This window comes from Callithrix jacchus, chromosome 12 (assembly GCF_049354715.1).
Source record: "Callithrix jacchus isolate 240 chromosome 12, calJac240_pri, whole genome shotgun sequence".
Taxonomy (NCBI): Eukaryota; Metazoa; Chordata; class Mammalia; order Primates; family Cebidae; genus Callithrix; species Callithrix jacchus.
The window spans coordinates 31,122,983-31,146,148 of NC_133513.1; the positions used below are offsets into that span (position 1 = coordinate 31,122,983).

The following is a 23,166-nucleotide window of genomic DNA, read 5'->3' on the forward strand; positions in this document are numbered from 1 at the left end:
AGCTCTAGCCTAACCAGCAGGGTGAAGGGCAAATCACAAAATAAAAAGTTTGCCTTTATTCCCTCCGCATTCAAACTTTGGAGATCAAGGCTGTGGACAGATCTGAAGGCAGGTTTCTCTTCCTGAAGCCCTACATTCTTCGTTCATTGTCTGGCCTTTAGAAGGGTGAAGGACCCCTGCCCAGCAGCAGGTGGGCAGCAGTGGTCGACCTATGGACACCTCCTGACTGCAGCAGCTGCTCTCTCACTGGGCCCTCTCCCGCCCTTGGGCATGAGGAGCGAGATGGGCCGGATAAGGGTGTTCCCTCACCTCTGGCTGGAAAGCGGGTGCAGGACCTCTACTTCCTGAGGTTAGACTCGCCAGGGCCCTGAGAGCTGCCCTTCCTTGTGGCGGCCACTGCCCACGTGGGGCTGCTGAGCTCTTTGGATGGGGCTGGTTGGAACTGAGATGTGCTAGAGGCTTAAATACAGAGTGACTTTAGAAGATTTAGTACCCAAACACCTTCACTGATAATTTTATATTACTCATATATTTAAATGATAATATTTTGGATCTATTGGGTTAAAGTATTACCATCAATTTCACCTGTTTTCCTTTCATGATGCCACTAGACTACTGTAAATGTCACATGCGGCTGACTTAGACGACTCTCTCCCTTATCAAATCTCATGCTGCCTCCTCAAGGGACCAGAGGCCATGAAGTTAATGAAATCTGAAATTTTAAAAGAATCGTTATTATATAATTTCCAATTTTAAATATTAAACACATACTCATAAACTGATGTAATCTTATGTGTAAGGTTAAATGCCAATGTTCCTGGCAGCTCCAGGGCCCAGCACAGGAAGTCAGCCCAGCATGAAAAGGGCAGCAGGCAACAGTCATTCATTCAGGCCTCATTCAGTCACACCTGGGATAGCATCGCCTGTCACTCAGGGCGCGAGGGGCGGGGCCTGGAGCCCTATCCATTCAGCGGCGCCTTGGTCGAGCCAGTCCAATCAGGCGCGCAGCCCGAAAAGGGGGAGCGGTTCTTGAGTTCTTGGCTGGATTTTTCCTGGCACAGGTGAGCTTCCGTGCTTGGTCTCGGCTGCTCTTTCTCCTGTGATCCGCAGTCTTCTCTGCCATAGGACCTGCAGGTACTCGAAGGTCCCTAGAGAGGATACCGGGGAGCTCCTGAAGCCGAAAGTTGGTGAGTCTGCGGGGCTGAACTTCCCAAGACGCTGTAGGGGGCCGGCGGGGGCTGGCGGGAACCGGCGGCGACCTGGGCCTCCCCCGGGCAGCTCTGGAGTCTGGACCCGGAGTCTCCTGGGTCGCACGGTGCGGCTGGGCCGGCAGCTGGGACCCTGGGCGTTCCGTCCCGCCCCTGCGCGGCGACCTCGGCCCTGCCCGGAGCCTGGGACAGCCCGGCGCCCGCAGCCCCGCGTATCCCCACGTTGTGCGGTGATGAAGGGAGGGTCCTTAAGGATGAAACCCGACTTGGGGTGCGGGGTTAGGACTTAGGAGGAGCTGTGGTCCGTGGGGTCCCTGGTCCTTATTTGTTGTGTTAAAAATTCAACTCGGGTTTGGTTAAAACGTTAAAGATTTTATTTGAGCAAACAACGATTCGTGAATCAGGAAGCCATAATCTCGGATTATGGTTTGGGGTCCACCGGAGGGGCTTGAAGGAAAGGGTTTTATAAGGTGCATGAGGAAGCAAACCCAATTCAGTAATTGATTGGCTGCAGTTGTGTAGTCCCCTTATTTGAACTGTCCGGCAGAAATTTCCTGGTTATGCTATCAAAGGTTAATTGGTGGTTTGTGGTTGGTTAAAACTGTTTTGTTTTCCTTTAAGTTATTTACAAGAAATGCATGAGTTACGTTTTGGTTTTCTTAGGTAGAAACCCAGGGCACTACAGCCATTTCAGTGTAAGTGCCTCCCTCCCATTTAATTATTTTAACACTCCACAGGGGGACTGATTTTCCCTGCATTTTCCAAATGTATGGCAAGCAGGGTCTCAAATCCGCCACCTTGTTCCCCCAACCGAATTCTTCTAAGGCTTGCAGTAAAATTCTAAATTTTCACTTCCTTTCCTGATTCTCAACTTCTGGCTTCCCCTCTGTAATTCACAACATTGTCAACTATTTGCTCTTTATTGTGGATTTCAAGCAGATGCAGCCTGACCATTAGGGCCAAGGCCAAACTGCAAAATAAAAAGTTTGCCTTTATTCTACGCCATCCACATCTAAACTTTGGAGGTCAAGACTGTGGACAGATCAGAAGACGTAGTTCCCTCCTCCTGGGGCTCCACTGATCTCTGGGAAGGAGGATGGGCGGCCGGTGGGCAGCAATAGTTCACCTGTAGCCGCTTTCACCTACGCCTTAAAGGACAAGTCAGTGTTTGTTCCACAGAATGGGATGTCAGGGGCAGCATGGAAAAGCACAGCGGTGAGAAGGCAGGTGTCAGGTATTCTCAGGCTTCTGTGGTTTGGGGAATGTAGACCTCAGTGGAGGAGCAGCAGGAGTTGGGGTTGCCCTTAGACTAGTGTCTGAGAGCACTGGTTTAAGAAGCTTGATTTTGACTGGGCCTGGTGGCTCATTCTTGTAATCTCAGCACTTTGGGAGGCTGAGGCAGGTGGATCATCTGAGGTCAAGAGTTCGAGACCAGCCTGCCCAACATGATGAAACTCTGTCTCTACTAAAGATACAAAAACTAGTCAAGCATGGTGGCTGCGTGTGTCTATCCCAGCTACTTGGGAGGCTGAGACAGGGGAATTGCTTGAACCCAGGAGGCGGAGTTTGCAGTGAGCCTCGATCATGCCACTACACTCCAGCCTGGGGAACACAGCAAGACTCTGTATCAAAAACAAAAAACAAAAAAAGCCAGCTTGTTTTTATGAGCAGTCCACTTCTTAGAAGGGTTCCAAGTGGCACTGTTGAAATATGAGAAAGGAGAATCAGGGTGGGTGACTTCATAAGGAATGGGGGGCCTTCGCAGAGCAGAGACCGGCTTGTTGAGGAAATTGAGTTTCCTCCCTGCAGGACAAGTCTTCTGTGATACTGAAGGGAAAGTCATCTGTTGATGCCCAGCAGGCAGCTGTCTCCTTGGTCTGAGAAGCCTGAATGAGGCCAGGCTTGGCTATGAGAGCTGGGAAATGGGAGGACCTTTGAAGCCATGGGAGAGGGTGAGGAGAGAATGAGCTGGCCCCAGCTCAGGACTGGTGGAAGAGGATGGTGCTGGAGAAGGGGGGACGAGGGTGTGGCATTGGTCAGGGAGGAGGGAGGCAATGAGCCATGGCCTGGGGTGCTGCTGAGTAGAGGGATGTGTCTGGGCTGGAGAAGCCCCTGGCTCTTGGCCCTTAGGGTGGCCCTGGTGATGTGGGGAGACTGCTTTGGGCATGAGCTTAGGTGGAAGCCAGACTGCGGTGGGTCCAGGAGCAGTGGAGGAGGGAGGCAAGGGATGTGGAAGGGAGAAGGTGGCGGCCTGCAGGTGTGCTGAGGGTGAGCTGGGACTGTGGGGCCGAAGCTCAGGAGGGCACATGGACACTGTTCCATATGACTCATGCCCACCCAGGAGGGATGAGGCAGACAGCCCTCCCTCACCATCGAGGCGCATCCAACTCAGTGCCTTTCTTGTCACCCCCAGAGCCACCATCACTCATATTCTTGAATGGGAACTGCCTGGAGAGCGTGAAGGAGCAAGAGCCTGAAGGAGGAAGGAGGAGGCTGAGCCACCTCGGGAACATGGGCTGGATGAGGCCAAGCCAGGAGATGACACCACCAAATAGGAAGTCACCATTCAGGATTCAGGCTTTTCTGTGGAGATCCTGGCCCCGGGATCGAGCCCTTCTCCCTGTGGGTACAATGGAGGAGGGGAGCTGGGGACCAGGGCCTGAGCCTGCTGGGAGGATGAGGGTGGAAAGCCCAGCCTTGCCCCAGCTCCTCCTGGCCAAATGCTGTAGGCAGGAAATGGAGGGCTCTGGGCTCTGCCTGGGTCACTCTGCTAGCGTGGTGGACCTGGGAATGGAGTCCCGGTTCAGGTAACTGCCTTATTGCTAGAGGACAGCTAGCCCTGTTCAGGGAGAGGAGTGAGGAGTGTCAGGTCCCAGGACCCCCCAGCCTCTTGCTCTGTGCCCTCAGGCAAGTCACCTCTCTCTGGGCCATGACCTTACCATCTGTCACATGGGGGTGGTGGTGATATTGGGTGTTCTCCAGGGACAGAGCCAACCCAGAGGACTTGCAAGCTGGTAACTTGGTGGGGAGCCGGGCAAGGCCCTCTCATGTCCTCTCCGCTCACAGGCTTGGGCCCTGGAGCACCACTTCAGGAAGGAAAAGGCCATCTGCCCTGGGCTGCTCAGCCCTTGGCACTAGGCAAGGGCAAGAGCAAGGCTGCCATTCTCCCTCCCCTCTTTCTTCCATCTCCCTCTCCTCTGCTCCGGGGTTGCTCTTAGGCTGTGGAATGAATCAGTGGGGCCAGGCTCTGTCCTGCACTTAAGCACACAGGTGACAGGGCCCTGAGATGGGTGGGTGGCCCCATCTCCCTTTCCCCTGCCTGCCATCGGGTCTAGCACCACCCATTACAAAGGGGGTCACCCCATTCCAGGCATGCAGCTGGATGGCCCCTGTGACGGAGAACACTATGGACTGCATGTGTGGAGAAGCACCTGCACCTCGAGGCTGGGCTGTGAGGAGCACAGTCCTGCATAGGGGCCTGCGGCCTGACCCCACCCTCACTGGGAACCCCCTTCCTTCCTGGGTGCCAGGTGGGGTTCTGTGTACTTCCCTGAGACTCCATGTGCACTTCCCTGAGACTCCTGAGGGTTCCTCATTGGGGAATCTGGGGGCTGTATGTGGGGATGGAGGAGAAGGGACTTCCCAGAGCAGGATGCAGTTCACAGGCTGAGCCCTTGTCTCCCTCCCTGGTCCCTCTGCAGCCCCAGAACTGGAACGAGGAGCTGCAGGCAGTGAGGGACCTGCCAACAGGAACCGACCTGAGCAGCTGCTGCAAGGAAGAGCCATGTTCAAGGGGCCCGAAGCCCCTGGTGAGTGACAGCGTCACAGCCTCAGGCCCACCTGCCTCCTGCTGGAAGGTTTTTTTGTGCACAGGAGGGAAGCGAGGGAAGCTGGTATAGTCCCAGCCCTGTCAGGTGCCCTGAAGACCTTCTAGCCTTCTGCTTCCTGGCAGACCATCCCAGCACCTTTCTCTGACCTCTTTGAGACTTTGGGTCCCTGGGAGGAGAAGGCTTTGCCTGCTATCTGGGCTGAGCAGCCAGAGCCAACCAGCTTCCCACCCTCCACTGAGTGCCATGGGACCCTTCCCTGAGCACACGGTGCCCATCATGGCCGTTCTAGGGCAGGGGCTCATTGACATAGCACTTTCAGCTCGCTGGGGTTTAAACATCATTAATGCTGTTTCTGAGAGAAATGAGGACAAAATAATTGTTTAAAAAAAGTCTCTCCTAAACTTCCTGCCTAGAGGTGATCATGGAAGAAGTAATTTCTTGGGTACTAACTTTACCAGGATGATTCTAAGTGCTTTACAAGCATCATTTCCTATAATCTTCTGGTCCCCTTGTAAATATCAGTACTTTTTGTCATCGTTGTGTAGATGAGAAACTGAAGTTACCTGCCCGCGTTCGCTGGGCACATGACTGGGGGATCCCAAACCTGCCCCAGCCCTCGTACTCCTTGTTAGCCACTAAGCTCTGCACCTCCTTAAGTGTTTGGTTTTTTCAAAAAATGGTTTTCTTGCCCTTCTCTAAATATAAGGAAACTGAGGCAAGAGTCCCTGGCTCCTAAGGCAGGCTTGGCTGCCTCCTCCATCTTGATGAGCTGGGCCAGGTGGATGTAGCCTGAGGCTTTTGTGGGCATGGTCTCTCCCCTTCCCAGTCTCATCCCCTCCCAGGCACACAGCAGGTTCAGGGTGGCAGCCACATGGGGCACCATGGTAGTCAGGGGGGCATCGTCATGGCCATCAGCCCCACTGAGGAGACCAAGCTGCAGATGTTCATCTGGAGCCACATCGTCTTCAGCCTGGGCTTTGTTGTTAGTGGCCACTACAAGGACTTGGCTGGGGACACGGTGGCCTCCATAGCATTCACCATGACCTGAATGGTGAGCAGTTGTGCAGTGCAGCGGACCTGGAGGGTCTGTACACGGTGGAGATGGATGACTGCAGCTACTGGGTCAGGTTCCAGTCCTCATCCCTGGCATCCTGGAATGGGACCAGGAGCAGAGTGTCATCTGTAGCTTCACTGACCTTGCAAAACAGTGGTGTGGTCCCCGTGGTGCCTGGAGCTGCTGGAGCAAGAGTTAACTGCTCAAGACTTTGTGACACTGTGTGCTCAAGCACTGTGATGAGGAGGCGGAGCTCTTCTCGGTGAGGGCAAGGGCGTCACTGGCAACGACAGGTGCCACTGTGTTCTCTTCCTGCTGAGCCCCCTTCCCCTCACCTCAGCTTCCTTACTGTACCCCCCAAGGAGCTGCCAGAGGGGTGCTCCCGTGCCACCTTCTCCTGCACCTACAGACACAGCTTCTGTTGCTTGCGCCAGGAGCTGGTGGATGCCTTCGTGGAGCACAGGTGAGGAGCAGCCCTGTGAGGTTGGAGCTGCAGCCGCTGCACCCTGTTGGGGGCACGGGCGCCCTGGGTTGTTCTGGGGCTGGATCTTTGAGGAGAGAAGCTCTGCACAGTGGAGCAGGGCTCCTTCTGGCCACACTCACTAAATCCCCTTCCCCATCCCCCACCCTCCTTGCCATGAGGCTCCCAAATGCAGATCGGGAGCTTTGTGTTGGTTGCAAGCTAGCAAGCAGTCAAACCAGTGGCCCAGCTGAGCTGTGCTGTTCTCTTTAGGAGCATTTGGAAGTCGCTGGGTGGTTGTGAAGGTCACAGTCCCTTAGTGTTGCTGCTGCTGGTGTTTCGTGCTTAGGAGTTGACCATGTTCAATGTCCTACACACAAGTAACTCTTTTTCAGAAGCCAGAGGCATTCCTGTCTCTGTTGAGAGTCCTGGCCTGATGGGGACCCCCATCTGTCACCTCCATACTCTGGCTGTCTTCTTCCTCTCTGGGGAGATCTGGTAGCCACCATCTTGTTGCTTGGGTGTGTGAGAGCAAAGCTGAGTTCTGGTCGGCCTTGCAGCAGAAGGAAGCTGACAGCATCTATTAGGCACAGGTGGGCTGTGCCAGGGCTGGCGGGCTGAACTGCACCTGTGGGTAGCTGACCCTTTCCTGCCTCTGCTCTCTCCCCTGTTTTTGGGTTAGAACCTCAAAGGCCTGGCCCAGGAGGCCGTGGCCCAGCAGTGCACTGTGAACAGGATCTACCCATCGGCTACAGTGCCAGTGTCCCGCCCCTCCAGGTGTGTCCATGGGTGGAGCCCGGCCCCCACCCAGCCCAAGTAGGATGAGCCTCACTCACAGCTCATCCCCACAGCCCCTCGGTTCACAGCTCCCAGCATGGCCAGCGTCTTACAGCAGCTCCAGGTCGTCAGAGACATCCTCCTCATTCCTCTTCGCTGGGGCCCCTCCACAGCTTGCTACTTAGAAGTTGGCCTTTAGTTTTTTAAGATATGTAATATGCTGACATGGCCCAAAATTGAAAAGTGCAACCAGTGATGAGAAGTTCCTTGTGAATCTTTCCAGAAATACTCCATGTGATCTTTTCTCCCCTTTTTTCCTTTGAAAGTGTGGCAGGCCTCACATGAAGGTTATTATTGTTTACTTCATTTAACAATATTTCTTGGTGATCTTCCATTTCAGTTCCTAAGGAGTGGCTTTATTCCTTCCCAGCTGCCTCTCACTCCAGTGCAAAGTGTGCCTTAGGAGCAGGCCCTGAGGACTCCTGCAGTGCTGACACAAGCAGTGCTGCCTTTGGGAGCCTCTAACCTCCCGCCTTGTCTCCCCTCATGGTGGGAAAGGGGTTTGGTCAGCCAGGGGTGTCAGCAGCCCTGCCCCACACCCATTGTCTACACCCAGTCTGGTAGCAAGGAGGCCACAGAGTGCAGCGATTGGAACTCGGTGTGAGAGTGAGAGGCAGCTGGGCCCTAGGCTGAGTCACGTGCGTGGAATCCTGACTGTCAGCAATTAGGGAACTTTTTGTTTTGGGAGGGAAGCACTTGTTTGACACGTCTCACTGAATATGGCACAGACCCTGATCTGTCTCAAGCGGGAGTTTAACCAAGCTAGAGGGGGGCCGAGGGCCCTGGCCCAGTCTGTTAACCACCTCCTCTCCTGCCAGAAGACTAAGAGAATCTGATAGCAGAGGTGGTGCAGCACCACCAGCTCCAGGAATCCAGTAAAACAGGGATAGGGCATTCTGGGAGGTCGAGGTGGACGGATCACTTGAGCTCAAGGGTTGGAGACCAGCCCAGGCAACATGATGAGACCCCATCTACGAAAAAGTGCAAATACTAGCCTGGTGTGGTGGTGTGACCTGTAGTTGCAGCTACTTGGCAGTTTGAGGTGGGAGGATCACTTGGACAGGTCCAGGCTGCAGTGATCCATGATTGTGCCGCTGCACCACAGCCTGAGTGATAGAGTGAACCCCTGTCTCAAAAACAAGAAAACAGAGTTAGGGATGAGGACCCTATGGTCACTGAGCCTGAGCCAGCCGGACCAGAGGAACTGAGCTCTCAGTCCTGTGGCTGCCAAGGAAACTTCTCCCTCGAGCTTACAGGGGTTGAGAGGGAGAGACAGAGGGACAGTCAGCGGCCCTATTATCGGTGTTGCAGACTCCAGAGGAAGGGGGCAGGCTTGCAGATCAGAAGAGGAGGTGAGTCCCTCTTCCACGTTCCACCCCTACCATCCTCCTGGGACCCCAGCTTGCAAGCCCTCCTAAAAGATGCTTTTGCACTGGTTTAGTGAATATGCAATGCAGAGGCCTAATTGAAGACTCATAAATGGAGTGTACGGTCTTCAGTTCCTAGCTGTGGGACCCCTTGGGTTCCTAATCTTTCCCTCAGGCTCCCCATATTTCCTTCAGCCTCCCCATCTTCCAGCAGGGGTGTGGAGGGTGTGAGTATTGATCTGTCCTTCCCAGCCTGTACATTGCCCCGAGACAGTTGAGTGGATGACCAGATGGGATTTCTCAGCTCATCTGCATGGTTGACATTATGGCTTCTGCTTTTACTGCCACAACTCCCAGGCCCAACCTGGCTTAATGTCTTAAGTCGTAAGCCAAAAAAGATGGGGAGCCAGGGCTCTGTGGCAGGGCTGGGGTTGGGGTGCACTTTAGTTTTGTGGCAGGATGAAGTCTGCAGTGGTTTTATTTATCATGATTGGCCTGGTGGTAGCTCCAGGCTGAGGGGGACTGGTTTGTCAGTGGTGGTCCCCTAGATGTCCCTGTGCCCAGCCTGGCCTGTTTGCCCTCAAGCCCAGCAGGAGGTGCTGCCACAGGCTCTGACTGGCCTCCCTGCTCCCTGTACCCCAGATGGACATAACCTTGGGGTCTACAGTCTGAATATATCATTCTCCCCATTTTAACCTGAGCTACCTGACACGGAGTGTGGGGTGGGTAAGGGACCTGGGGAACCAGGGCCGAATCATGGATCCTGGGGAAAGGTTACAGACACAGGAGGGGTTGTCACCTCTCTGTGGAGCCCCGCTTCTGGCCACACAGCACCTTCTTCAGAGACTAACTCTGGGGGTGGCAGGGAACCCCACAGGCCACGGCTGGACCCTCTCTCCACCTGTCTGTGCCTGCTATTGGAGCCTGGACTGGGGGAGGAGATTACTACCTTGTGAGCCTGAGGGAGCCACATTAGGCTGTGACCTCTGCCTGGGGCTTTGCAGAGAGTTGCTTATGGGTGTAGTGTCACCAGACACCTTGTTTCAGAGGGGGTGGGCATTGCTGGCAAGTGGAGCACCCCCACAGCTGATGAGGAACTTTTTCTCATTTTTGAACCATTGTGTCTTCATTTCACATTGGAATAAAGTGAGATTTTGGAACCTGCTGCCCCAGTCTCATTGGATTGTGAGGGTTACTAAGAGAGGAATCTGTATAAATTAGGTCAAATTCAAGGTTATGCTTGTAATGTCACCTGAGTGGGAGGTAAGAGGGTAGAGTCACAGGCACTCAGTTGGGGTTTACCTGGCTGTCACTAGACTCATGGGATTGTGGCACAGTTGAACATCCCATCATTGGTAACAGAACAAAAAAGGCTGGAGTGAAGACCAGGTTGGGGAGGGGTGGTAGGCTGTGGGGCCAGGCCGTGGGCATGCTGGACCTTTTAGGTCATTGAACGTATGACTGGGCACGTGCCCCTGTCCCTTCAGCTGAGGTGGGATTGGTGACACTCCCCAGACGGCATGAGTGCTGGGAGAGTGGAGGAGGACCTGACGTTTGCCATCCTGGGGTAGTTTTTAGAGCTCACTAGATACCTGTAGAGAGCTAATGAGATGGGAAGAAGTCAGCCCACCATAATGGACCTGAGGGACAGAGCCTGCGAAGTCAGAAGTGGGTGTGGAGGTGCCCTGTCTACAAGAGGGTAAATTAAATGCTCATTGCAGTGGTGATATCTCAGCTCACTGCAGCTAATGGCTGCTGCCAGGCCATCCCTCTCCAGAGCAGGGAGGCCCTCAGCCTCATCTATAATTGAATGCCTTTTGGGATGTTTGGATAGTCCTTTATTGCCTGGAAATTCAGAAAAAAGAAACTACAATCCTCATGCCTGTTAGTTTCCCTTAGCCAAGTGGAAAAAAGATGTCCCTGACCTCGAGATTTTAAGTGACACCCAAGGGAAACCACCAGTGCCTTGGCCATTGAAGCCTCCTGCATGCTCCCCAAACCCCCAGCAGTTCCCTCTGTAGTCCTCACAGTTATGTCCTGAGCCGTGCGGTAAGGTGTGGTGAGAGAGGTGCTAAGGGATGGGATGAGAGTCTTTCCTGTGTTATTAAAACGTTAAAGTTGTTTTAAAGGTGTCCAAATACCCTTCTCGTTAAACTTAGCTAATACGATGCTTTATACAAGCAGAACCATGTAAGGGAAAGCAAGTGCATTTCAAGTCCTGGCTCACCCCAAAATTAGCTGTAATACCCCTGGCAGGCGGCAGCACTTCAAAGAGCCTGTGTCCTTCAAAAAAAGATGAACTAATGAGGGGCGTGGCCTGGAGCTTTATCCAATCAGGGGCGCTGGGGTGGAAATCGTCCAATCAGGAGCAGCCTGAGACCAGGGGCGGCTTCCGGGATTTGGCTGGGGCCTTTGTTGGCCGCAGTCAGAGCTCAGGTCGCCGCCTCACCCTGCTTCCGAGTCCTTCGATCCGAGAGACCCAGGCGGCTTCGCAGTCTGAGAATAAACAGAGCCTCTGTTGCTCTGTGAGCTGCAGGCACGTGGAGATCCGTAGCTAGGACGCCAGGACATCCCGGAAACTGGGAAATGGTGAATGTGCCGCGTCGGGTATCCGCAGAGGAGGGCGCGGGGCGGTCGGAAGCGGCGGGAACCCGCTGTGGGGGCACCGGGCCCCCGCCGTCAGCTCGAGTCCCCGCGGGCGCAACTCGGCCCTCGGTCCCCTCCGCCCCACGATGGCTAATGGGCCGGCAGCCGGGACCCCGAGCGTCCCGTGCCGTCCCAACCCCGCGGGGCTACCCCGGCCCTGGCCGGAGCGGTCTCTAGGCAGCCTCGCGTCTCCCCAAATTGTGCCGTGAGGACTGGAGGGTTTTAGGGAAGACGCCGGTGCGAGTGTGATTCGCGTGTGGGAAGAAACTGTGCCCCGTGGGATCCCTAGTCGCTCCTTTTTCCTTTTACAAATTATAGAGAGTCACCCTTGAGGCGTTAAAGGGTGTATTTGGGCAAACACCCTTTGGTTTTTGCCCAAAATTGTTGGTGAAATGGGAAGCCTGCCGCCGTGGTTTGTGGTTTAGGGTCCTCTGTAGCAGCGATTTCAAAATCCCAGAGCTTAGCTTTTGAATGTTGCCAGGGAAAAGAAAATAGGGACAATCTCTCTTCCACTATGGCTGTAGAAAACGAATACATTTCCACAGAAAGTGTGCTGGATTAATTGGTCAATTACAAACATTCATTAAAACGTCAGGTCCTCTCTTGCAGAATAGAGGAATTGTGACAGTGGATACCTGTGTTCCATGTTCTACAGCTATCTGGATGTGCGAGTTTAATGCCAAATTTTGTGAGACAGGACTTGGCACCCCTAGAAGTGTTCACGTATACTAAATGATCTGCTGTTGTGGAAGTAATTAAATTCCATGTTTATTGTCTGAAAGAGGTATTTCGGCTTTTCCTGTTGAGGCATAAAGTGTAAGTGCCGTACAGTTTCCTTCCTTTCTATAGAAACTGTGTTTGAGTGATTTTGCTCTTTTCCTGAAACCTGTTAGGTCACTGAACATCTGACTGCTGGGCACCTGCCCTGTCCCTTCAGTTGAGGTGGGATTGGCAGCACTCCCCAGAAGGTGTGCAGTGCCCAGAAAGCGTAGGAGGGCCTGACGTTTGCTATCCTGGGATAGGTATTAGAGTTCACTAGATGCTTGAGGAGAGCTAATGAGATGGGAAGAAGGCAGCCCACCTCGAGGGACCCGAGGGACAGAGCCTGCGAAGGGAGAAGCGCGTGTGTGGAATAACCCTGACCGGGAAGAAGACCTCAGTCTTCTTTGAGCCTGCAAAAAGAGATCACTGAAGGCCTAGTTAGTTCCTCCTGGGGAGCGTCCCCTTCAGGTGTCCCCGAGGTTCGCAGCAGCCATGGAGGGAGCCCTTTGTACTGGGAGAAGCTGCAGAGTTCTGGCAAGCGGGGGATTTGCAGGTGTATGTGGTTGAGGTTCGGCTGGAAGGGAGGTTGGGAGGCTCTTTCTGAGGGTGGAATTGTTAGTGTCCTGGGGCTGTTTCTTGACTTTGTCAAATAAAGCACTGGATTTAGGTAAGAAGTTCCTTAATTCTAAAGGAGTGTTGCATGAGGAGGAAAGCACCAACTGTAAGATTTCTGTGGATCTCACAGTGTAGGCAGAAAAGGCCTTTCTTTCATAGGGAGGAGCAAACATGATTAAAGTTGGGAGGGGAATGGCACAACTCTGGGGCAAAATCAGATCCCAGATCAGAGAATGTTTCACCCTAAGTCAGCCTGTTCTTAGGAGGGGCATAAGGAGGGGTTGACTGTTGGCTCAGTCTGTGCGTGGGACAAAGTTCAGGGACCTGGAGGAGAGAAACTTAAGCAAGTTTGGTTAACACATATTTTATTCTGACCACCAAAGACAAAACTCTTTAATTGCTTATGGGCCCCGGCGGGGGGGGGGGGGGGGGGGGAGAGGAAATAGGAGATTCTGTGGCTTTGTGATACCTAAAACAGGGAGCATCATCTAAGTCATAATGGGAAGGGTGATTCTTTGCAGTAAGCTGCTCTTGGAGAACACAAAGGAAGGGGAATTTCTTTTATCACAGCTGCTTACCAGGGTTAACTGTCCACCCCATCTTTCCCTACCACTTTCTCTTGCCCTTCCAGCTCTTCCATTTGGCTGACTTGTATCTTTTATAATAAACTGGCCAATGAGTCTTTGCTGAGTTCTGTGAGTCCTTGTATAAAATGAATGAACTTGAGTAGGGGATTATGGGAGGCCCCAGTTTATAGTTAGTAGCTCTGAAGTCTAGATGGACCCTGGGGATTGTGACTGTCATCTGTAGTGGGGACGATATCATGGCACTGAACTCTGACCTTGTGGGGTCTGTGCTGCCTCAGAATTGAGTTATTGGACCACCAGTTGGTGTTGGAGAATTGGCTGTTGTTCAGCAAACTCCACACATTTAGTGTCAGAAAAAAGACAGCACAGGGACATGGGCTGGAGAGAGATTTCTGGGTGCCTCCAGAAGGGAGGCTCTATTCCCCTGCACACAGGCTGTCACCCTACACATAGTCCTGTGATTCCATGGCTCCTCCCAGGGAGAGGCAACTGAGGACAGAAAGGGAAGAAGTTCTGAGAACAGAGCCCTGCCCCCATTGTGCTGCCACCACATAATTCCACCCACTCCTGAACACACCCACTAGGCACTGACTGGCCACACTGCTTCCAGGACAAGACATGACCCTCAGGAATTGTGCCCATAGCACCTTTGCTCCTAGAGTTTCCTGCCCAAATTCCCACACAAGTGCCTAGAGCACTTCTGGCTTATGGTTGCTCCCAGACCCTGAAACTGGAGGAGCAACCCACACCCAGTCCCTCCATCAACCAAGGCTTCTAGACCACCCAGTCATAATCTCTGCCTGCATGGACACAGGAATAAGTCAGAGCATAGCACCACCTGGGCCAGTGTCTGTAGCACAAACCAGTCCTTCCACCAATTCTGCGCTGCCCGCCATGCGTGAGTTCTTAGTAGCACCTTCCCTTCTGCCTTTTACTTCCCTGCAAACCCTGACAGGGTCTCACTCTGTCACCCAGGCTGGAGTGCAGTAACATGATCATGCAGCCTCGACCTCCCCAGGCTCAGGTGATCCTCCCACCTGAGCCTCCTGAATCCCTGGGACTACAGGCGTGTGCTCCCACACCTGGCTAATTTTTGTAGAGACCAGGGTCTCACTATGTTGCCCAGGCTCATCAGGAACTCCTGGGCTCAAGTGATCCACCTGCCTCTGGTGAGCCACCATATCTGATCTACAAACCCCATTTTAGGCACACGCAGTGTGTCCAAGGCCAACTCTCAGGTGCCTGAATCCAGCGCCTGCTGGAATTCACATGTCCATGAATTCAAGATTATGCCCCTAGATCTCCCAGTTTTAAGAACAAATGCAAATTAGAAATATGAGATTAACCCTCCTTGAAAATAAGGGAAGACATGTTTCTCTCCTTCCTTTTCTTGAAGCATTTACTTTAGAAACTTTATATATATATATAAGTTTTGGAAATACTTCTAAATCATTCTAACAGCTAAACAGACCTTTTGTCTTTTGTCGGCCTTTTTTTTTTTTTTTGTCTTGCTGTGTTGCCCAGCCTGGAGTGCAGTGGTATCATCCCAGCTCACTGCAACCTCCACCTCCCAGATTCAAACGGTTCTCCTGCCTCAGCTTCCCAAGTACCTGGGATTAAAGGTGCCAGCCACCATGCCAGGCTAAGTTTTGTATTTTTAGCAGACACGAAGTTTCACCATGTTGTTCAGGCTGGTCTCAAAATCCTGACCCTGGGTAATATGGCTGCCTCAGCCTCCCATAGTGCTGGGATTACAGGGTAAGCCACGGTGCCAGGCCGCCAGACTGTTTGATGCAGGACGTTCTTTCTCTAGGAGCTGGGAATCATTGATTTGGGATGTAAGCAGCAAATAAGGTAGAGCCATATCTCACAGTGTCTCTAGGAGAGCAGGCATCTACCTTCAGGTTCTTGCTCCAGGTTGCAAATCTACCTGTCACGAAGACATGAAGTTGCTTTTTCCTCTGAATATAACCAGTTAAAAAATGGCCTCCCAATTCCCAGGTGAATTTACCTTGAACTCTGACAAACGGTGCTGCCAGGTCTTCCACTTGAGTACTAATTATAGTGAATTTTCATGAGTGGGTGTTTTCCAATCTCTTAGCAGATTGCCTGTAATGTCTCACATTCTGCTTGGATTGTGTCATAAAACAGTTTTCTTTTTTTCTACCTTTGTGGATAGTTTTTCTAGTGATTCTGTATTTAATTATATTTCCCCAAACATTATGAAACGTAAGATGCCTACCAGGCCTCACGCTAGAGGGGCCTTCCATGTAAGACTTTCAGTCACAACCAGAGTTGTGCAGCAGACTGTCCATTGTCCCCCACATCTGCAGACAGAATGGTCTCTCTGCTTGTTTGTAATCTTTAATTCTTTCTACAACAATTTGGACAGCTTTCTACAAAAATATTTCACAGGGCATCATTTAGCCATTCCAGCTTTGTCTTGCCATGCCTCTGGCCTCTTCAGTCTTGAAACTGATTCAGAGACCATGGGGCCTGGAAACTAACCAGGCACACACGTGCATTGAGTACACCTGAGAATCTCAACATTCCCCTCATCCTCTTGCGCAAATGCCCACAAATGTGCAGAGGGTGCCTGCCACTTCCCTGCTCCTCCAACACCTAGAACTGCAGCTCCAAATGTTGCACCCAGGTCCTGGGGTTCTCCAGGATGTGTGAGAGCAGCCTTCCTGAGGGGCTGTTTCTTCGAGTTTTTCTGTCTTCACAGCAACACCCAAGAATGCAGAGCCAGGTTGATTCCACCTGGAGTCTGCACATAAATGCTGGTCTGCACCTGGGATCCTCAAAACAGGGCCAGACTTTGGACTGAGGATGTATAGAAAATCCAGGGACATTTTCTGCATTATGAGAGATTGCCATAGACCTTGTAAAGTCCTACATTTTGTGTGGGTTCCTTCAGGTTTTCCAGATCTTTTCCAGTGAGCTGCTGCAGTTCTTCTGAGGGCCTTCTGGTCTAATCAGAATCTGGTGGCAGAATCTGTGAGTGTAAAGCAGCACCTAACCAAGGGAGGGCAGGGCCACAACTGTCCAGAGCCCTGAGTGAAGCTACACCTTCCTGTGAGCTGTGTTACTGGAGTAGGGTCATCTTGTCTTCTCTTGTACCCAAGAGTTAGCTGATCAGGTATAGGTAATATTGCACCTGGATCCAGGGTCTGTGGCTTCACTGGGGCAGTTCTGCTTTCTATCCTGGCCCCACAGAGTCAGCTGAGTCTCTCCTGCCCAAATCACTATTGGGGCATCAGCACGGGATCACCAGCACCTGCGAATCCTTGAGACACATATGGTGATGTCCTGTGCAGGCTGAGGTCAGGCTGACCACAAGATCTAATCTTTCCATCTCAGAGGGAAAGGAAAGTGTCATCCAGGATTTGTCACCCCACTCACAGAAGGAATCTCTTTATTTGGTATCCAAATGGGATTTGCTCCAGTTTTCTAATATGTGGGTGAAGAACAGACAGGAGGTCTGGAGACTCAGACTGGCAGGTAAACCAGTTGCTTCCATTTCATGTGTCCATTGGAAAAACAGATGCAGCAGTCATAGTTGCTACCATCCAGGAACTTTCAGTCTAGAGCAGAAGGATAGTGGCCAAATTCAGCATCATGTGGTCAGGAGCAAGAACAGGGAACTTAGGCTTGATTTGGGACATTGCCCATATGTTCACATTGTAGTTCTGATGTCACCACCTGAAGGGCCACCCATGGACAGAAGAGTTATGATTATTTCTATTGATTTTCTCTTGATTTGGTTTTTAATATAATATTCCCAGAAAGCCCTATGCGTTTTGATTAAATTGCTTGTTAATGGATTTACAAAATAGTTAAGAATGAAACAATTAAAATCAGAAAAACTCGGGGAGTCAAGTTCTTGTGGTCAGGCTTAGGAAAGACAGGACTGAAAATAAACCAGCAACATAGAGATAAGAAGCCTAGGGCCTGCCCCCTGCCCCTAGCCTTGCTGTGTCCCAGCCCTGCCCAAATCCACCCTCTTCTGAGCTTGGTTCAGATCTGTTCTCACCTTGGAGCCTATGCTGACAGAACTGTTTGTTGGAGATCAGAGTTTTGAGCTGTTGCTCTTGCTGGTTCTCCAGAGCTGGTGCTCACACTTTCCCCAAACCACAAAGCAGATAAATGGGAACAAAGGACAATATGGGGGCCTGAATTTTTTTCATTGAAAACAGTGCTTCTGGAGACATCCCACCTGGCAATGTTTTTTTCCATTCCTGCAGATCCAGTAGTTGCTCCACAAATTGTAACAAAGTCAATGTAAAGACAGCACTGAGAAATCCTCATGAACTAAACTTCACCCTTCCTTTCAGTATCCCTCCAGTCCATCTATAGGTAGCTTTTATAGTGACAGGGAAACAGAGAAGAAATGGAAAGGCTGGGGCCATGATCTACATCCTGCTGGGAATTATGGGATACTCAGGATCCACATCCCAGGGGTTTATGTGGCTTAACTCACACCATGTGATGTTCCCAGCACAGTACATACTGTGAGCATGTAGTCCAAGCTCAGTAAACACTGCTTTAATGCAGGTATCCATGCTGTTTTCCAAATGCTGACTTAGATGTTACTGTCTTCTCCAGCCTTCTGTAGACTTTAAATGGCTGGCAAAGGATGTGATTTTTCAGGACAGTGGTTGGTGGTCCTTGCTGTGAATGAAAAGTATTTGTATTGTGATTAGAATATCAGAGCAGACACACTCTGTGTGCTGTGCTCACTTCCTCTAGCTGAGTGCTACTGTTAATAAGTCTTAAAGAAGCCAATTCATGGAACCTTTCCAAACCTGCAGAATCATATAACTTAGCACAGGCCCCAGAATACCAAATGATGTGTATGCATATGAAGCTTGAGAGACAATGCTTAGCTAAGTGGGTCTCAGCCCAGGCTTCTAAGCAGGGTCACATGGCCAGTTTGAAGAAACGTGGCCACCTGCATCTTCCCTTCAGGTCCTGTTTATTATGATGTTCTGATTATGATTCACTTTTTTCCCCCACTAGTATCACAGCAATGATTATGGGTCCATCTGTGAGTCGGCACTGATACCAATTTGTCTCATTACAGCCAATGCTAACTTCATTCACCTGGTTCAGGTGCTCTTGGCCAGATTCCTTCACTATTTAGTTACTTTTCTCTTTGTTGAGTTATTTACTCTTTGTATGAGTATCTAGGGGAAGATTTACTGAGAGATGCATATAAACCATCTTGTTTAATCCAGAGACTCACATTTTTTTTTTAGTTTTCCTTTGCTTGTAGGTTGCTTTAGAAAGTGAAGGCTCTCATATTTGTTGACTGTAGATACCGGTTTTTGAAACTAGAAGTTCTGAAACAAGCCTGAGTTCTGTAGGTTTCCTTTTATTTTACTCATGTCACAGCATACTCTCCTTATTCTCTGTATTTTCAGAGAACGATAACAATTAAAATGTAATTAATATGTCTATTGTCTTAAAATTTTAAAATATAACACAGCACATAGAATAAATAAAACAAAAACTTGGGGGAAAAAAAAACCCAGACTCAGAAACACAAGCTCTTAATTTATATCATTGTATGTGTTGGTCTTCATAGTTTAAGAAACAGAAAAAGGGATAGTTCATGAAAAGTTTTATAGTTTTAACACAATTTAAAATATTTCCTAATTTTATTAAGAAATGTCCTGTAACTTACCATGTATGTATAGTTACCGTTTCTATGTACGTGTGTGTATGACGTCAGCAGCATTTGATCAGTTTTGTGTTGCTGCCTTCCTGTTGTCATCATTCTCAGTTATGACACCTGCTCTGAACATTCTTTTATGGTTGTCTCTGCATGTTGGCCTGAATGTCCCTTTAAAATGAATTCTAAGATACTGGGGTAAAATATAAGTTCTACTATGTACTAGCTATTTGGCAAAAAAGTTTTTTTCAGGCTTCAGTCGGGGAGGGTTGGCAAGATATTTTTATGTAAGAGGAAGAATACTATTATTTCTCACATAGATTATTTTTATGGCTTTATCAATACATGAAAAACTGCTAGGATGACATCTGGTACACAGTAAATGTTCAAAAAAAGATTCTACTACTCTTGTTATTATGTTATAACCTGTCAATTTCATAAAACTTTCAATTCCACATCATCCCTGAGTTCTTTCCTCAGTGTTCTACCTCTCTACTATTCAAGTGTGGCCTCTGGACCTGAGGCATTAGCATCACTGGTGAGCTTGTTAAAAATGCAGAAACTCTGGTCATTAGGGAAATGCCAATCAAAACTACATTGAGATACCATCTCACGCCAGTGAGAATGACAATCATTAAAAAATCTGGAGACAACAGATGCTGGAGAGGATGTGGAGAAATAGGAACACTTTTACACTGTTGGTAGGAGTGTAAATTAGTTCAACCATTGTAGAAGACAGTGTGGTGATTCCTCAAGGACCTAGAAACAGAAATTCCATTACTGGCTATATATCCAAAGGATTACAAATCTTTCTACTATAAGGACACATGCACACGAATGTTCATTGCAGCACTGTTTACAATAGCAAAGACCTGGAACCAAGCCAAATGCCCATCGATGATAGACTGGACCAGGAAAATGTGGCACATACACACCATGGAATATTATGCAGCCATAAAAAACGATGTGAGTTCGCGTCCTTTGTAGGGACATGGATGAACCTGGACATCATCATTCTCAGCAAACTGACATAAGAACAGAAAATCAAACACCACATGTTCTCACTTATAGGTGGTCGTTGAACAATGAAAACATTTGGACACAGGGAGGGGAGCATCATACACTGGGGTTTGTTGTGGGGAAATAGTGGAGGGATGGGCGGGGTGGGGAGTTGGGGATAGATAGCAGGGGGAGAAATGCCAGATATGGGTGATGGGGAGGAAGGCAGCAAATCACACTGCCATGTGTGTACCTATGCAGCAATCTTGCATGTTCTTCACATGTACCCCCAAACCTAAAATGCAATAAAAAAAAAAGGAAAAAAAAAAAAGAAAAAAAATGTGGAAGCTCAGTCCCAACCCCAGATCTTCTGAATCAGAATCTGCATTTGACTAAGTTCTCCAGTTTATTTTTGAATACAATAAAATTTGAGAAGTATGCCACTAAGTCACCATGACTTTTCCACCTGAAAATTACACACAACTGATTGTGGATGATGTAAATATAGCTCTCAACAATGTATATTCCTATGTTGATCCCTTAGTTTTTTGGTTCTTTTGTTTGTTCATTTTTGTTTTTTGAGACAGAGTTTTGCTCTTGTTGCCCAGGCTGGAGTGCAATGATGCTATCTTGGCTCACTGCAACCTCCACCTCTGGGTTTAAGTAATTCTTCTGCCTCAGCCTACTGAATAGCTTGAATTATAGGTGCCTGCCACCATGCCTGGCTAATTTTTTGTATTTTTAGTAGAGACAGGGTTTCATCATGTTGGCCAGCCTAGTCTCAAACTCCTGATCCCACCTTGGCATCGCAAAGTGCTGGGATTACAGGAATGAGCCACCGCACCCAGCCCTGATGCCTTAGGGCATATTTTATATTCCATATAGGCACAGTATCTACACTGGTTTTGTGGATCTTATGTCATTCTCTTTCCACAGTTAGAGAATACATTAGAAAATATTACTGTGTTTAAAACATATCTTATTGTTTTAGGTTACTCATATAAATCAGAGTCAGTTCTCTTAACTCTCTTATTTCATCTTGGGTCAATGTGTTATTTATTTTTATTTCAGGGACTGTTGACATTCAGGGATGTGGCCATAGAATTCTCTCTGGAGGAGTGGGAACACCTGGACTCAAATCAGAAGAATTTATATAGGGATGTGATGTTAGAGAACTACAGAAACCTGGTTTGTCTGGGTGAGGATAACTTGGCTTTGGAATGTCTAATATCTAATAACTAAGGGTTTTATTTTCTTTCCTTTATAGAATATTTCTTGGGAGCTTATGCTTTATATGAATGAATTCAGATTCCTACTTCCAGGAAAAAAAATTAGGGGTTTATTGGAGAAAAAACTTTCTAATGTTTGATCTTGGCATTTGCCTTCTTTCTTGAGGTGATGTACAAACTTCACTCTAGTTTAGTGGTGATTCTAGAAATTGAGTGGTATAAACTATCATTGCCCACAGTTTAAAATCCAATTCCTTCTCCTTATTTTTGACTCAGTCATATTTGGAAGTGAAGCTCAGGATTCCCATATTTAAAATGCTTCCTAAATATTCTAAAGAAGCTGACAGGAAACAGTATTTGGGGAAGTAATTTTCTAGAATCCTCTATAATGTTCCCTCTTTACTGAGTACCCTACTGAGTTGGCAATTAACTCCCAGCAAGAGTCATGTGACTTTTTCTAATAAAACAGGTTTTGCTGTCTCTAAGCCGGACCTGATCACGTTTTTGGAGCAAAGGAAAGAGCCCTGCAATGTGAAGAGTATAGAGACAGTAGCCATCCAGCCAGGTAGGCGGGAGTGAATGAATAGATGACATGAGTGAGAGGTCCAGAGGTCAGGAAAGAACCAGACCTTGAAGTGTGGATTGGGAAGTTCTCCAGTGGAAATGATTTTTTAGATGCCTGAGTTTATTTCTCTTGCTGTCGTAGAGGGATATCTTCTGTCTCATGCTCTGAAATTATCTAATGATTCTCCTTCACCTTCTGTGATCCACCATCAAATTCAGTGACAGCCAAAGTGCTCCCCTTGGCCTGTGAGGGCCTGCGTAATCTGGCTGCTCTTCCATTGATTTGGGGGCTCTGGGGAAGTCTGTGCATGTTTCTACCTCTATGTGAAACCACTTTTAAAGTTCTGTTTTTGCCTCATGTCAGAAGAGTGTGAGGGCAGTGATGGACAGTGGGATTTTTTTTTTTTAGAAGTTCCAAGAATTCTATGGACAGATGTCACATATTTTCTGGTATTTGAATTTCTAATCCTACAGTGGTTTCCAAGATGATCCTACAAAAATTGAGACTCAGTAATTTCATCAGAGCACAAAGCATCTTCCTAAATATAAAAAAAACTGATCTTATATTTCACTTCAACTTTTCATCTTTCCTAGCCTAGACTAAGATTAGAAATATAAGCTCTACATGCACAAATTCCACAGATATAAAATCATTTAATATGTTACTTACTATGTAGAATTCTTAACTAAATGAATGTCTGTGGGGAGCTTAGAACCATTGCCCAGTATATAGTAACCTGTCAACTCTTACCTTATAAATTAATAGTATTTTATAATTTTGTCTAGTTAAGTGTGAAGGTTAATGCTAAGGTGTTCTTTATGTTCATTTTCTTTCTTTTTCTTTTCTTTTTTCTTTTGCTTCCTTCTTTCATGTGGATTTTTTCCCCACACTTGTAAATTATATATATTTAAGGGATACATCCTGATAATTTGATTTTATATATATATGTGTTGTATAATGATTAATACAATGAGATTAATTAACACATTAATCATCTCATATAGTTGTCAGGTTTTTGTGGAGAGGACATTAAGATCTAGTGTGTTAACAAATCTCAAGAGTACAAGAGTATTGTAAACTGTATTCACAGTGTTATACATCAGATCCCCAGAATTTATTTATCTTTTAAAGGAAAGTTTGTACTCTTTGACCAGAGTATCCCCATTTTTACCACCTCTCAGCTATGGGGACCTATTGTTCTACACTTTGCTTCTATGAGTTCAACTTCTTTAGATTCCATAAATAACTGATATTATACAGTATTTGTGTTTCTCTGTCTTATTCATTCACCATAACGTCCACCTGGTTCATTCATCCTTGTTGTCAGAAA

At 48.7% G+C, this 23,166-nt stretch overlaps 2 protein-coding genes across 8 annotated transcripts in view; both read left to right on the forward strand.

Moving 5' to 3' along the window:
* The first annotated feature begins 1,057 nt into the window (after positions 1 to 1,057).
* On the forward strand, positions 1,058 to 9,921 carry LOC108589499 (uncharacterized). Of its 2 annotated transcripts, XM_078343933.1 has the most exons (7): positions 1,058 to 1,187; positions 3,018 to 3,160; positions 3,622 to 3,830; positions 4,579 to 4,738; positions 4,910 to 5,017; positions 6,455 to 6,555; positions 6,948 to 9,921. In XM_078343933.1, the coding sequence occupies exons 2-7, from the start codon at positions 3,151 to 3,153 to the stop codon at positions 6,987 to 6,989; spliced, it is 630 nt and encodes a 209-aa protein (XP_078200059.1). In that variant the 5' UTR covers positions 1,058 to 1,187; positions 3,018 to 3,150; the 3' UTR covers positions 6,990 to 9,921. The 2 variants fall into 2 exon arrangements, with proteins under 2 accessions (XP_078200059.1, XP_035123401.2); XM_035267510.3 differs by having other exon boundaries at positions 6,455 to 9,921.
* A 1,249-nt stretch (positions 9,922 to 11,170) lies between these two features.
* LOC100395199 (KRAB domain-containing protein 5) overlaps positions 11,171 to 23,166 on the forward strand; it is a 90,217-nt gene continuing 78,221 nt past the window's right edge. For 4 of the 6 annotated variants that reach the window (XR_013524795.1, XR_616051.5, XM_078345200.1 and 1 more), the window contains exons 1-3: positions 11,171 to 11,345; positions 21,114 to 21,240; positions 21,741 to 21,836. Coding sequence is in view for 2 of the 6 variants with exons in the window: in XM_078345200.1 (XP_078201326.1) it covers positions 11,343 to 11,345; positions 21,114 to 21,240; positions 21,741 to 21,836 (226 nt within the window). In the remaining 4 variants the exon portion in view is untranslated. Of the gene's footprint in view, positions 11,346 to 21,113; positions 21,241 to 21,739; positions 21,837 to 23,166 lie in introns of those variants that run through there. The other 2 variants (XM_008987583.5, XM_035267492.3) reach the window with 2 other exon arrangements.